This window comes from Callorhinchus milii, unplaced genomic scaffold, assembly GCF_018977255.1.
Source record: "Callorhinchus milii isolate IMCB2004 unplaced genomic scaffold, IMCB_Cmil_1.0 Scaffold4, whole genome shotgun sequence".
NCBI classification, from domain to species: domain Eukaryota; kingdom Metazoa; phylum Chordata; class Chondrichthyes; order Chimaeriformes; family Callorhinchidae; genus Callorhinchus; species Callorhinchus milii.
In genome coordinates, this window is record NW_024704745.1 from 12,394,343 (window position 1) to 12,408,798 (window position 14,456).

Here is a 14,456-nt window from a genome sequence, read left to right on the forward strand (position 1 = left end):
GAAAAGCTGGCATCAAAGCTAAACATCTGAACAACAAGATTAACTTGGTCCTTTCAAATACCACCTGGATATGTTACATTTTTTAATATTTGGAGGAAGAATTTTATGTTTTTCACTCTGATTTTTTTTAACTGGATCTCTGTTTGGAAGCTTGATGCCACTGCACACTATTTATGATTACATTTATACTGAAGAATTAAAGGAAATATTTCAGGAATTACAAAAGATTATATTGGAAACATAATGTAACCGGGTTGTCTTAGAATACTTTAATTCTATGGGCGTGTTTCTGGTGTAGCTTCTCTTTAAAAAAATTTCCTGTGAGGAAAACAGATGTGTCAATTCACCCCGCATGGTAAAGCTGAACATGATTAGTGGAAGATCCATCATGATCCCAATGAATCATTTTTCACTCTTGTTTGTTGATTTCCCTGTCAATAGGGAAAGGTCTTTGGTGAGCTGGATCAGTGTGCAAGATTATTGCTCCTTGAAATCACAGGTTAACCTGTCCAAAATGGATTTTAAAAAAACTGTTCAAATTTGAAGTTCAAGACTGCTTTCTGGTGCTGTACTTTGGATTACACCGTGATTAAATTAGTGTTACATCTGGCTGGGTTTGGACCCTGCATTCCACCCATTATACCTTATTCAAAGCTCCTATTCTTGGAATGGCATGATTTGAATTTAATGGTAAAGCACAGATTCTTACCACCAAGAGAAACAGAATTTCAATCTTGCTCCATTTAGTTCCTAATCCAAGCAACAATAGAAGGTGAGGGCTGAGGTCTTGGTTACAGGGGGTACCATCTCAGGAGTAGGGCAGTTGTCTTTCATTTGCCCATGGACAGGTTCAGATAGTAAATGGTGATTGTCTATTCAATTATGAAGAGCATTGGAGTCCAATCTTGTCTACATGCGTGCTGTGCAGCAACAATCACGGGATAATCATTAGAAGCCTCTGTTACTCAAATTTGCTCTTAACGCATGGCTCAATTGCTGCCTCTCTGGCCTTTTGTCGCCTTGTTGACAGATACACAGTCACTAAACTACACAGGACCCTCTGAGGTGCATTGAAAATACAGCAACAAAACATATTATTTGTAGATGAACACACTGCATAATGTTTTAAAGTGTATTTTTTTCCATGTCTGTGTAGATCATACCTCCGTTGGTGGACTGGGAGACAGCTTTTACGAATATTTACTGAAAGCCTGGTTGGTGTCAGATAAGACTGATACCGAGGCAAGGAAGATGTATGACGATGCCATTCAGGTAATGTAAACACTATTTTACTGCACTGACACAATTAAACATTTCGAATTCAAATTCAGAAGCTCTGTAAGATAGCAGGAAATAATTATATTAATTCACTTCTATTATACATTTATTCTGCTCCTGATACTCAACTCAGTTTACCAGTTTTAAGTTTGGTTATTTGTCAAGAATTTTTGAATTTAAGTATCAATTTGTAGAGTTTTGTTTGGACATCTGTCCTTTGGTCATTTCTTCAGTGGCTGACTGCGATGGTTAAAAGAAATTGAATGATGTCAGATATTTTTCTAATCCATATGTTACATATCCAACAGGCTATTGAAAAGCATCTGATCAGAAAGTCAAACAGTGGTTTGACTTTCATTGGTGAGTGGAAGAACGGTCACCTGGAGAGAAAGATGGGGCATCTAACATGTTTTGCTGGGGGGATGTTTGCTTTAGGAGCAGACGGGTCCCCAGATGATAAAGCTGGTCACTATCTGCAGCTCGGTGCTGAAATTGCCCACACCTGTCATCAGTCATATGATAGAACAGGTAAGAGGTAGTTACCTGAAAGATGTTTATGATCACATAATAGGACAATATAGAATTTCAGAGAGGGAATTCATTTGCATGTTAATTAGTATTTTATGCTGATTGCACGTTTCTGCCCATTAACTGAACACTTGAGGATTTTGATTATCTGAATTTAACATTAATTAGCACAATGCCCTATCAACTTTAAGACCTGGTCCAAATTTTGCTCTGGGCACTGAGGATGAATCTCTTCTTTGTCAAATGGGGTAATGCTTATTGAAGTAGACATGTACAAAGGTTTAAGTCAAAGTCTAACAAATGGGTTCAATGTCTCCTCTGTTAAGCTTTTCCTTGGTTGATTTGTACCACGTTGCTGGGAATATTGTCCTTGCTGGAGCTGTGATCTCAATTCCCTTTCCCATAGTGAGTAGGGCAGAAATGAATCTTTTGTTCCCAGTTGACTAGAGTTTTGCGTCTAAAGTAGCACATCAAGCGCTTGGTGTTATTGACAAAGCGGGTGTTTAATCGCCTCTGGGAGTGGAATGGAATAGAATGAAATTCTAGCAATTCTTTGAGCATTAAATTCATCAAAACCAGTTTTGAAAACAGCACAATACAAAAAAAAACATTTCTGTACAATATAACAAAACAAAATCAAAAGCCGTGTTTCCTTTGTGAAGTTCTTCACCATAATGGGAATGACGTCATGCCTATTTTCAGCTACACATTGACAGAGGTTTAAGAATTGGAGGCAAATAGGTCAAAATCTTGAAGCTTGGGAGTGTCTATTTGCTTTAATACTGTTTTGAATATTTCTTTCCCTCATCTTCTTTTCCACAGTGCTGAAGCTGGGTCCTGAGGCATTTAAACTTGATGGTGGGACAGAAGCAGTGGCGCTGAGACAAAATGAGAAGTACTACATCCTCCGGCCAGAAGTGATAGAGACCTACTGGTATATGTGGAGGTTCACGCACGATCCCAAATATAGGCAATGGGGCTGGGAGGCAGCCCAGGTAAGGAATATTGAGAAAAATTATAGCCAGAACTGCAGAGCTTGTCATTGTGTGCACTGGCTCGCAAGCTTTCCGCTGCTAATCCAGCCAGACCCATCCTCGTTTAGGGCTTTGACTTGCAGAGTGAAAAATACCTAAGTGTAAAGAATCCCTGCTTCCAGTATCTGCCCTCCAACTCCGATTAGCCAGACAGGCTGGTCTGTCAACAGCAGTATTTTGGAATACAGTACACCTATGTGGCTCAGTAACTACATGACTGAGACCACTACAGCAGTAACCTTGAACTTAATGCGAAAGCTGGCAGGTGGCAAGCAGGCCAGCAACACACAAATGGTGAATGGGTATAATGGAGATAATCCCATTCTACGGGCTACAATTTAACATTTTAAAAAATTGTAACAGTATTTTATACCAAAATATAAACGGAATAGTATAGTATTCCAATAGTTACTATGTTCATAACAATGCTCGGATTTTCTTGTGTTTGCTGCAGTTGCTTTCTGGTTTTTAATGAGAGCTCTACCAACTCTGATTTACTATGACATTTTTGGATTATAAGAAATTAATACATTACCAAAGGGCGGTTTTCACATTTGGAAAGATTGGAAAAGATATCGATACATATTGACTATTTAACACTAGATTTTTTTTAAAACAAAAAGCTATTTACGTTACAAATCAAGTGAAGCTCTTAACTGAATGATACCATCAACACGATTATTCGTGGTGTCCTGTAGCTCAGTGGTTAGAGCACTCGCTTTGCAAGTGAGAGACCTGGGTTCAATTCCAGACAGGACGAAACCTTGGGCAAGTTTCCTTACTCCACACAGAGCCTATAATAATAATAATAATAATAATCCTTGCATTTGATATAGCGCTTTTCACGTCGGGAGGACGTCCCAAAGCGCTTCACAGAACACACTGTAAAGTGAATTGACTGTATATTTGTGGGCGAACGCGGCAGCCAATTGCGCACAGCAATGTCCCACAAAGTGTCGTAGATTGAAAATGACCAATTTATTATTGTTTTTGTTTTGGAGGGACTATTATTAATAATAATAATAATAAGCCTAACAATAATCCCTCAAAAAAAACAATAATAAAGTGGTCACTTTCAATCCATGACTGTTTGTGGGACATTGCTGTGCGCAATTGGCTGCCACGTTCGCCCACAAATAATACAGTCAATTCACTTTACAGTATATTCTGTGAAGCGCTTTGGGACGTCTAGAAGATGTGAAAAGCGCTATATCAAATGCAAGGATTATTATTATTATCATTCATGTCCTGCTTTACAAAAGACTGCTGACGAATTCTGAAATGAAGATCAATTTTGTTAGACAGTTGGAATGTGCTGTCTGAGAAATGTAAACCTATTGCTGAAGAATGCTCAGATTATATGAATGATAATTAATGCAAAATAATTTGTGCAAACCCACATTGACAAAGAGGTAAGCAAAAAGAGTTTGCAACTCCAAATTGAAACCTGATCACGTGATTCATCTCATCAACAAGAAATGGTATTTGGATCAGTGCTTCATTTAAATTCCCTGCACATAGGCTTTGTTCATTTCAGGATTGCTGATATGGCTGTCTACCTCTGACCTTTTCTGAGAGATATGAGTTTTGAGATGCACATTTTTGCCTCTTCATTCATTTGAAACCTTTTTATATCAGTCTGCTGTCTTTGTTATAGACAGTTTTCAACCTTTGCAGAAATAAACCATGAACTGCTCGATTTTATTTTTGCAGAAAAGCCAAACTCTTTCCCTATGCCAACCCTTTCTAGTTCCCAGATTTATTTTAAGCAGAACAATACATCTGCAGAGGGAAAAGAATCCAAATACACATCTGAAACTCATTGGTCCACCATAACCTCACTCTACACAGAATAACAAGCCTAGCTATTTCAGTTTATAGACTTGTTTATTATAGAATTACAGAATAGTTAGCTTTTTGAACAGGCAATACAGTTCTGTATCAGAATTAAGTTTTTTTTTCCCTATTTTTCCCCCTTGAGCCTTTGCAAAAACTGGTAACTAATTTTTTTGTGAAATTCAGCATCAGGAAATGAGTTAAAGTAAGCTGGTTTTAATGGCAATCTTTCTACTGTAATGAAAAGTAACTTCCTGGATTCCATCTGTATGAATTCTAATATATCCATCATTTACTCAAAGCTCCAGGATCACCTTAAATGTTACACTAGTAACCTTCAAATATATCCCCAAAGATCTTTAACAGTCACTGTCACCGCTGGCTGTTTGCAGCCCATATTCTGAGTTCATTTTCTGGTTATGGTCCAAAGTAAGCCTGTCATGTCCGTCCCCCCCCCCTCCCTCCACACGCACACACACAAACTCTAATGGCAGAAACTTGTCAAAATCTGCAAAAGAGAAAGCTGTGAAAAAAGCCTTACTGTGCAGGTAAATGTTTAAAAACAAATATATGGAGAGATTTATATATTCAGAACTCAAAAAGAGGAATTTCTAGTAGAATTGTTTGCAGCTAGTAAACAGGTGAATTTTAAGATGAAAGGAAAACATTTTTATTTTTAAAGGCCTTAAGGGGTATGACAGGATACCAAGGAAAAACTACTTTCTTAAGTTAGGGAATCACCCACAAAATATATAATAATAATAATCCTTTCATTTGATATAGTGCTTTTCATGGCTTCTAGACATCTCAAAGCACTTCACAGAATATACTGTAAAGTGAATTGACTGTATATTTATGGGTGAAACGCGGCAGCTAATTGCGCACAGCAGTGTCCCACAAACAGTCGTGGATTGAAGTGACCAAATTACTATTGTTTTTTTTTCTTGAGGGATTATTATCAGGCGTGTGGAGTAAGGAAACTTGCCTAAGATTTCACCCTGCTGGGAATCGAACCCAGGTATCTCGTTTGCGAGGCGAGTGCTCCAACCACTGAGCTACAGGACTCCACAATATAGTCAATTCACTTCATAGTATATTCTGTAAAGGACTTTGAGACATCTCAAAGACGTGATATGGTGCTATATCAAATGCAAGGATTATTATTAATCAAGATAATAAAATTCCTTGCATTTGATATAGTGGCTTATCACTTCGTTGAGATGTTGCGAAGTTCTTCAGGGAATATATTGTAAAGTGAATTAACTGTATTTTGTGGGTGAAACACAGCAACTAATTGTGCACAACAGTGACCCACAAACAGTTGTAAATTGAATGACCCAATTTTTTTTTTAAGGATTATTACCCTGGAAAGGGATCCGCCAATCGGCTAACAACCGGGTTCTTACTTACTGCTAAGTAAACAGAAGTGTGTGAAGTAAAGAAACTTGCCTAAGATTTCGCCCTGGGTGCGCTAATCACTGTGCTATGGGACTCCACAAGGGAGTATAGTTTTAGGATTATTAGAAAAATAGAGGAAAGGCCGGGACCAATTTTTCATTCGGATGGTTGTTCAGGTTTGGAATTCATTACCACAAGTGGCTATTATTATTGAGGCTGGATCAATACAAATCATTCAAAGGGGAATTGATTGGTTAGGTACCTGATATGTAAATGAATTCAGGAATAGATATGGGGAAATAATAAAACGAGAGAGATTTAGAAAAAAAATTGGTTGTAAAAATTAAAAGGGGCACATATTTGATGGGTCCAGTGGCATTTTCTGTACATAAAATGTTTGTTTTTATGGAATAGTATTGGTGAAAACAACTTTTAAAATCAATGGTGGGAAGATTGAGGGGAAAAAAATCTGAAAACGACAGATTTTTTTACAAATTTGATCCTGGTAGGTTACCTACAAGAAAAACTTGGAAAACAATGTCTTTGAATACAACTGTTCAAATTAGCAATTTTTCATAACCTTAGGAGTGCTCCAGCAATGCCAATCACTGTTACCTCATATGTTTACATTCTACATATAAGGGGAAAAACGTACAGAGAGCAGCACTTACAGAGTGTGGCAAGATTCCATGGGCAGAAACTGAGTGTGAAGCTTCCCAGTTGATATTTGAAGTTTGCTTTTGAATTGATGCAGAATGTTTTCCAGTTAGAGCTGCTCTACGTGTACTCAAGGGATGTGTATGGAGGCCTAACTTAAGTGTTCCACCATTTGTGATACTCCTTTGCAGAGGACTAACAGCCAACTTACATCTCTCCAGTGTTAGCAGATGGATTCAGACATGGAGAGTAGTACATTGCTCTTCCAATTTAATGACTTTGGGTTTGGAATGTTTTGGCTGCAGGAGAGGAAATGCATTTCATATGTAGTTTTTCAAACAATATCTGCACAGTATTCCTTCACTGCAGATATAGACTTTATAAAACTCCTAATGGTGTTCAGTGGGATCAAGTTTTCTTGAGATGATGTGATTGAAGTATCAAAGAGTATTGTCAGTCTTTTAAACTGCCTTTTATCATTTAACCCAGGATGGTCCAAGTCTCTCTGTTCTCTCTCCGTTTCTTCAGCTTCCCCCTTTCCCTTGTGCTTTCTCGCTCACTCTCAATCACTCTCCCTCTCCTTTCTCTCACACACTCTCCCTCTCTCACACATTCTCATTTATTCTCTCTCTTACTCCCCAACTCTCACTCACTCTCACTGTGGTGTCCTATAGCTCAGTGGTTAGAGCACTCGCCTTGCAAGCGAGAGACCTGAGTTCAATTCCAGGCAGAGGGCGAAACCTTGGGCAAGTTTCCTTACTCCACACGCCTAATGATAATCCCTCCAAAACAAAAAACAACAATAAATTGGTAATTTTCAATCCACGACTGTTTGTGGGACACTGCTGTGAGCAATTGGCTGCCGCGTTTCACCCACAAATATACAGTTAATTCACTTTACAGTCTATCTCTCCAGTAAAAAGCGCTATATCAAATGCAAGAATTATTATATTATTATTATACTCTCAAACTTTCACACACTCTCCCTCTGTCACACGCTCTCTCTCATCTTCTCTCATTCTATCTCTCGTGGCTCACTATCCGGTTGCTGGAAAGGCCACATGTGCGGGCGGCTCACTATCTGGAAGCAGCAGGAGCCAGCAGTTGGGAGGACGAGGTTGGTAAGGAGACCCGCTTGCCTTCCCCTCAGTGCATTGAGCTGCACGGAGTGGAAATAATGCTGCTCATTGCTGCAGTGTGTCTTACACGCGGGTCTTGTTACCTACTGAGTCATCCCAACTGCTGGCTCCTGCAGCTGCTATGAGAGTCAGTTCACAAGGGAGGCAGGGAGGGATGAATTTGAAAGTTGTTCGCGGCCCAGGCGTGGCCCTTGTCACGCCAGTTGGACCACCCTGGTTTAACCCGTCCCAGCAGTTTGGATGTAATTATTAAGTCAAAAAGCCAAATGTTTGTAAATGAAGCAAACTTGCAATGAAAAGATAAATGGGCAGTTTTGTGTCAGTTGATGATCCTGTCTCTTAGCACTGAAGGTGGCACATCATTTGTCAGCTCATTCCACCTTCACCTGCATGCAGTGATTTCCTTTCTGCTCATCTTTCAAATCTTTGTATAGGGTGATTCCAACGGCAAAGAAAATATCACCTTTTATCTAACTGCAGGCTCGTTTGATGATGATAAAGTGAATGTGCAGTTTTTGCCAGAAGAAGACTAATGCTTATTGCAAACTAATAATTGGATATTGGGACTCGATAAAACACAGTAATATCTCTTTATGAAGTCTCAGATATGCTGAAACTTTGGATAAAATGCTCATTGTTTATTGGAAGGTCTTGCACTTTTCAAGTTGTTTTTTATTTGGGGCTTCTGAATTTGAATTAAATTCAGTGTGAGGCAACTGGTTGGTATTTTTCAGGTCCGAACATCAAAACAGATCCATAAACCCAAACTTTGTGTTTACACAGCACAGAATAGTATTTCACCTGTAGCATTTTCTTCCATATTGTGTGTTTCCATCTTGTGTGCATTAACTTATAAGAATTAAAAGAATTAAAAAAACAGAGCAAGCATTGTTATCTTGGACTGCAAGAAGTTTGATCATGTGAGATGGTGAAATCCAGTTGGCTGTTTGAAAAAAATTATAGAAATGGACAATACACTAGAGGGCAAGATAATAATAATCCTTGCGTTTATTATAGCACCTTATTATGTCTTTGAGACGCCTATATTCACACAATATACTGTAAAAAGGATTGACTGTATATTTTGTGGACGAAACATGGGTGTATTTACTGTTTACTTTAAGGCATTTATTGTATTTAAAATACCAACTGCGAGGCGATGCTGGACTTCCTCGAATCCAAAATCGAGGTAATCCGCTCAGCTGCCTCTGCCACTCCATCTCCAACCTCCCCTTCCTCTCCAAGGTCCTGGAACGAGTTGTTGCTTCTCAGCTTCGCTCCTTCCTCTCCCCACACTCCCTTCTCAAACCCCTCCAATCTGGTTTCCGTGCCACCACAGCACAGAAACAGCCCTGGTCAAAGTGACAAATGATATTCTGTTCATCTGCGACCAGGGCTTCCTCTGCCTTCTCGTCCTCCTTGACCTCTTTGCTACTTTCAACACCGTCGACCACTCTATCCTCCATCTCCTCTCACCTCAACCTCCATCGTTCTGTCCTTGACTGGTTCAGTTCGTACCTCTCACACCACCTGCACTTCATCTCCTCAAATGCTGTCTCTAGCACGCGCACTGTCTCGTGCGGAGTTCCTCGGGATTCTGTCCTTGGTCCCCTCCTCTTCAATATCTATATGCTCCCTCTTGGTGATATCATCCACAGACATGGGGTCAACTTCCACATGTATGCGGAAGATACCCAACTCTACCTCTCTGCCTCCACCCTTGACTCCAGGACCACTGTTGTGCTGACAGAATGTCTGTCAGACATCAAGTCCTGGATGAGAATTAACTTTCTTCAGTTGAACGTCAGCAAGACTGAGGCTCTCCTGATTGGCTGCCCTTTGAGACGTCTTGAAGATGTGGTAAGGTGCTATACCAAATGCAAGGTTTATTATTATAATGAACCAAAAGGTCTATACAATTCCAGGCAAATGTGTTATGGCAGTCCTTAAAATGATGCGCAACAATTTTATTAGGTGCACATTTTACACTTTATACTAATTTGATACAGGATAGCTTCTTGCTATTGGCATTAAATATTGTGCCTGATTTCTACTTGTTATAATGCTGTGTAAATATCTATTGCACTGCTTCTGCATCGTCAGAGTAATGGGCATTCTTTAGACTTGGAGGCTAAAGCACCATTCTAGTGGTATCACAGATATCCACTTGATCCAACACCAGTGACTCACAGTTAAGACACCAGTACTACAGTTTATCCCCTTCTCTCCCAAACAGGTGCTGAGGTACCACAATCTCCTGCAGGACCTCACACACATGTAGCTGTTGTGCACCTGTGAGATTATCACCAGTGTGAATGCTTGCTGGAGCGTATAACAGAATTGCATGGTGAGAAATGAGAGGCAGTGTGTCCCTACTGACACGAGTTTTGGCCTCGACTGTTACAGCTCACCTCATAGGTTATATGTCAAAAAGCACCTCCTCCCCTAATTTATTACCAGCCGAATGGGGTGTGCTTCCTGGTTCATTATCAACAGACAGGGTGTGCAATGGTTTATCACCTACTAGTATGGGATGTATAGGAGTCCTGTAGCTCAGTGGTTAGAGACCTGGGTTCAATTCCCGGCAGGGCGAAACCTTAGGCAAATTTCCTTACTCCACATGCCTGATAATAATCCCTCAAGAAAAAAAATAATAAATTGGTCACTTTAATCCACGACTGTTTGTGGGACACTGTTGTGCGCAACTTGCTGCTGTGTTTTGCCTACACATATACAGTCAATTCACTTTACGGTATATTCTGTGAAGCGCTTTGAGACATCTCGAAGATGTGAAAAACACTATATCAAATGCAAGGATTATTACTACCATAGCCATTCTGATACACAGGCATCCTATGAGACTCCTCCTGACGTAAAAGCACTGTGGCAAGTATAAGAATTATTATTATGGTAGATCAGGATTTTGCAGATTTTTTTTAACTGAAATAACTCCAGGAATTAATTCCAAGGAACATCAATTATTGTATTGCATGTTTACTAATCATTTAAATTGTTTGCTCAGATACTATGTATGTCTGTGTTTGTGTATGTATATAAAAAGATCTATTATACATACATTACAGTAGATAACCCTGTACTTTATGGATTTCTTGTAATAATTAGTATAATATAGGATGCTTATAAGACCATCAATCTTTACAAGGGTAATTTTAATGTGTTTATAAAAGGAAACAAATGAATTTATGGTAATTGTTAAAAAGGTTGCTCAACATCTCAGGCGAATATTCAGTTTTTGTTAATATCAACATAATGTGCCCAATTCCTAGAATTGTATATATTGGAGCATTTGTTAAAGTGAAATGCTAAGATCCTGTACCATTCCTGACATTTAACATCTCAATTTTAAAGATTTTCATGTCGGACCTCATTTAAATCCTTAACTGAAGCAGGTTCATGCAATTGAGGTGAATAGCTTCCTGACCTAGAAATATTTCCTTCACCTTATTTCATGATGCCCCAAAGGTATTGTCCTATTTGCATCTCAAGGAATTAAAATACATTGTCAAAAGAGAGAAATTCAAGATGTTATCACAACTGCAAATAATTCAAGCAATGTCTGGGAGACTTGACTGCAATAGATCTCAAGAAGAAATACTTCCATATGGCAATTTTGTCATATTATTACATTTTAGGTTCCAATGCATTTTGTAGATGAGTAAAATGCTTCAGGAAAGTACTTGCCAACCTCAAAGTTCTTCTTGCAACCACTGTGTGTCCACCACAAACAGTTAGTGCTCTAACCTTATTTAGAATCGGGTGCAAACCTTGCCTACAATTTCCCCTATGACAAAATACCTCCAATTCCAAATATTTTGCATAGAACACTATCATTTACCAATTGTCATTCTGTAATGAATCTTGTACGTATGTTTTTGATGGAATTGTGAGTTAACTACATTGGAATGTTTTATTTAGCAGGCGCTGCATGCTGACACTTGTAGTAACAATTTATAATAGCTCTTAAAATTGTCACTTCAGTAATGTTTTTAATGTGTTCTATTATTAGGCAATTGACAAATATTGCCGGGTGATCGGGGGATTTTCAGGTGTTAAAGATGTTTACTCTTCGACTCCAGCTTACGATGATGTCCAGCAAAGTTTCTTCTTAGCTGAAACACTAAAGTGAGTAAAATAACAAATACAATACAAATTCACATCTATATAGTGCCTTTCACGTTGGGAGGACATCCCAAGCCTAGCTGGATTTCTTTAATTACTGCTTAAAAGATATCTTGTATCAGCTTCCAAATTCAAATCTTTCACCAGTAGTTGGATTTCAGTTTTTGATCCTTTGGAAAATAATTGTCCTGGAGGCTTTTAGTTTTAACGTGCAATAATGATTATTATTACTTATCCCATGTTACAAACTGTATTAGAAATATTTGCTGATGGTGGGACAGTGAATCCACATGCCAAGTTGTACCTTCAGCATGAGCAAAATGGGGGTGGGAGGTGGAGAAGAGGAGGTATAGCAAAATTTTGAAAATTAAACTTTCTTTTATTTCCACCCTCCCTCCCCCCCCCCAAATCCAGGTACCTGTATCTCCTGTTTTCTAGTGACGACCTCTTGCCCTTGGACTACTGGGTTTTCAACACGGAAGCCCACCCTCTCCCTGTTTTGCGTTCAAAGAATACTACACATTTCTAGAAATGTGACATTTCGATGAGGACTCCCAGGGAGCAAGAGCAGGAGATGAACTCGCTGTTTGTCGTAGTGATAGCAGGACAAGTGCAGCCATTCCACTGGAATCAAAGAATCCTTCCCAACAGAACTCAAATCATTTGAGATTAAACTGCAGGAATGATGTGGACAGTAGAGGCCAACTGGGATAATGCATCTTTCACAGCAGAGCAACTACGAATGTATAGTTTCAGAATGGTACAGTTGGTAAATTGGTACATTGCTAATGCTATACTTTATGACTGATGCTCCAAATAAGTTTAACAGGACTAGCTGTATCAGAGTAGTACAGTGTTCTGCACTGCCTGCGGGTGTTGTGGGGCCTCGGTCAGAGTGCATTTGTCTCAGTTTTTAAAGAAACAGTATCCCTTTTCAATATTGTAAGATGGTTATCCACCCATACTTGGTTCTTTCTAGCCTTCCAGTTTTGTAGGAAGAACCTTGGTGAAGGGTATCTCCTTGCTGAGGAAATCTGAGGGTCGTTTTCCAGCTCTGACTTTACATAATATGAATGCGGATGTCTTGGATTTGCTGGGATTTTGCTAGTTATAAGTGTGCTTGTGAGATTTCTGCACTTTTGCAAAATGTCTTTACCCACAAAGAAGCCTTTAAAGTGATTTAAAGAAAATAATTTTAAAAATGTGAAAGCCCAATAGACCACCAGGCTTGATTTGCTTAGGGAGAATATTGCATTCCCATGTAGTGTATGTTTCTGTATTGTAGAAAGCTATACTTTTCCCAGGAAATTTCTATTCATTCCAATGTTCACACAAAATCCATAATATTTGCCAGTGGTTCTGAAACGAGAGTGGTGTAGCTAAGAATGCTTTGTTATCATCTTGAAGGTGAGAAGCTAATAAATAATGTAAAGTATTCTTTCTGCCACTGGATGCTGTTGGTGACTTTGAAATTCTCAGCAACATTAGTCTATTATACAACTCATGGAAGAAAATTGGCTCTTCCGTTAAAGCTGCAACATTTAATTACAATAAAATATCTCCAAATATTGCTAATTTTGGTTCTCCCCTGGCATTCTGCTGATGTAAGGGTAACCAGTCTGTTCTTCAGCACCAGTTGTTGAAGATCCTCACAGTTGATCAAATATCCTGGAAGAGGTACAAGTCTTTTTATAGTATTGAAGAGGAGGTGACCATCCAACATTGCGAGAATCACTTAATTAAGTTCTGTAATTGTTTTTTTTAAAAAAACTTGCAAAATTATAGCTTCTCAAGCTTCACACAAAATTCTCTTGCACTCATCTCCTGTTCATGTGATTTAAAAGAATATATATAAATATAAAAATATATATACTTTAACAAAACAGATATCCCAAAAAGATGGCACATGTTTGTGGCTTGCAACGATTAATGACTACAAGCTCTCATGTCTCTTGGAGGATAAGTTTGTCATATCTAGTTATTGTTTCTGATTGCAAGCTTTTTATAAAAGTTTTTAAAAAAAATGGTTTACAAGCTGCTCCTAAAATCAGGAGCTTGAGAAGGGAAGAAAAACAAAAAAAACCTCTTCCCTCAAACATTGTTAGCGAGAGTGGTTAGCTGGTATATTACCAGACCTCTGCCAATCATGTAACTAGCACTAGGGAATGGACTGCTATTGGCCCAAATGTTTGACTTATTAATCATTTGATTTTCTTCCTCTTTCCCCTGTTCCCATGTACTCTCTGGAAAAACACTTCACCATGCTTAGAACATGCTGTGGCAAAGATCCTGCACTATCATAATCTCAAGTGCATTCATGCCATACTGTCTCTGAATTATCTTATTGTAAGATGGTTATCCATCTGATGAAAGCTAATATCATAGTCTGGATGAATTCTGTATATTATTTAAATTATTTAACAATTGAATATCTTTTCATTGTATT

At 38.7% G+C, this 14,456-nt stretch overlaps 1 protein-coding gene across 1 annotated transcript in view; it reads left to right on the top strand.

Annotated features, from left to right (window-relative positions):
- man1a2 (mannosidase, alpha, class 1A, member 2) overlaps positions 1-13,454 on the top strand; it is a 71,175-nt gene extending 57,721 nt beyond the window's left edge. The window contains exons 9-13 of the mRNA XM_007895860.2: positions 1,157-1,272; positions 1,587-1,806; positions 2,629-2,801; positions 11,898-12,013; positions 12,425-13,454. Coding sequence (XP_007894051.2) covers positions 1,157-1,272; positions 1,587-1,806; positions 2,629-2,801; positions 11,898-12,013; positions 12,425-12,539 — 740 coding nt within the window. The 3' untranslated portion in view covers positions 12,540-13,454. The remainder of the gene's footprint in view (positions 1-1,156; positions 1,273-1,586; positions 1,807-2,628; positions 2,802-11,897; positions 12,014-12,424) is intronic.
- Positions 13,455-14,456: the final 1,002 nt, after the last annotated feature.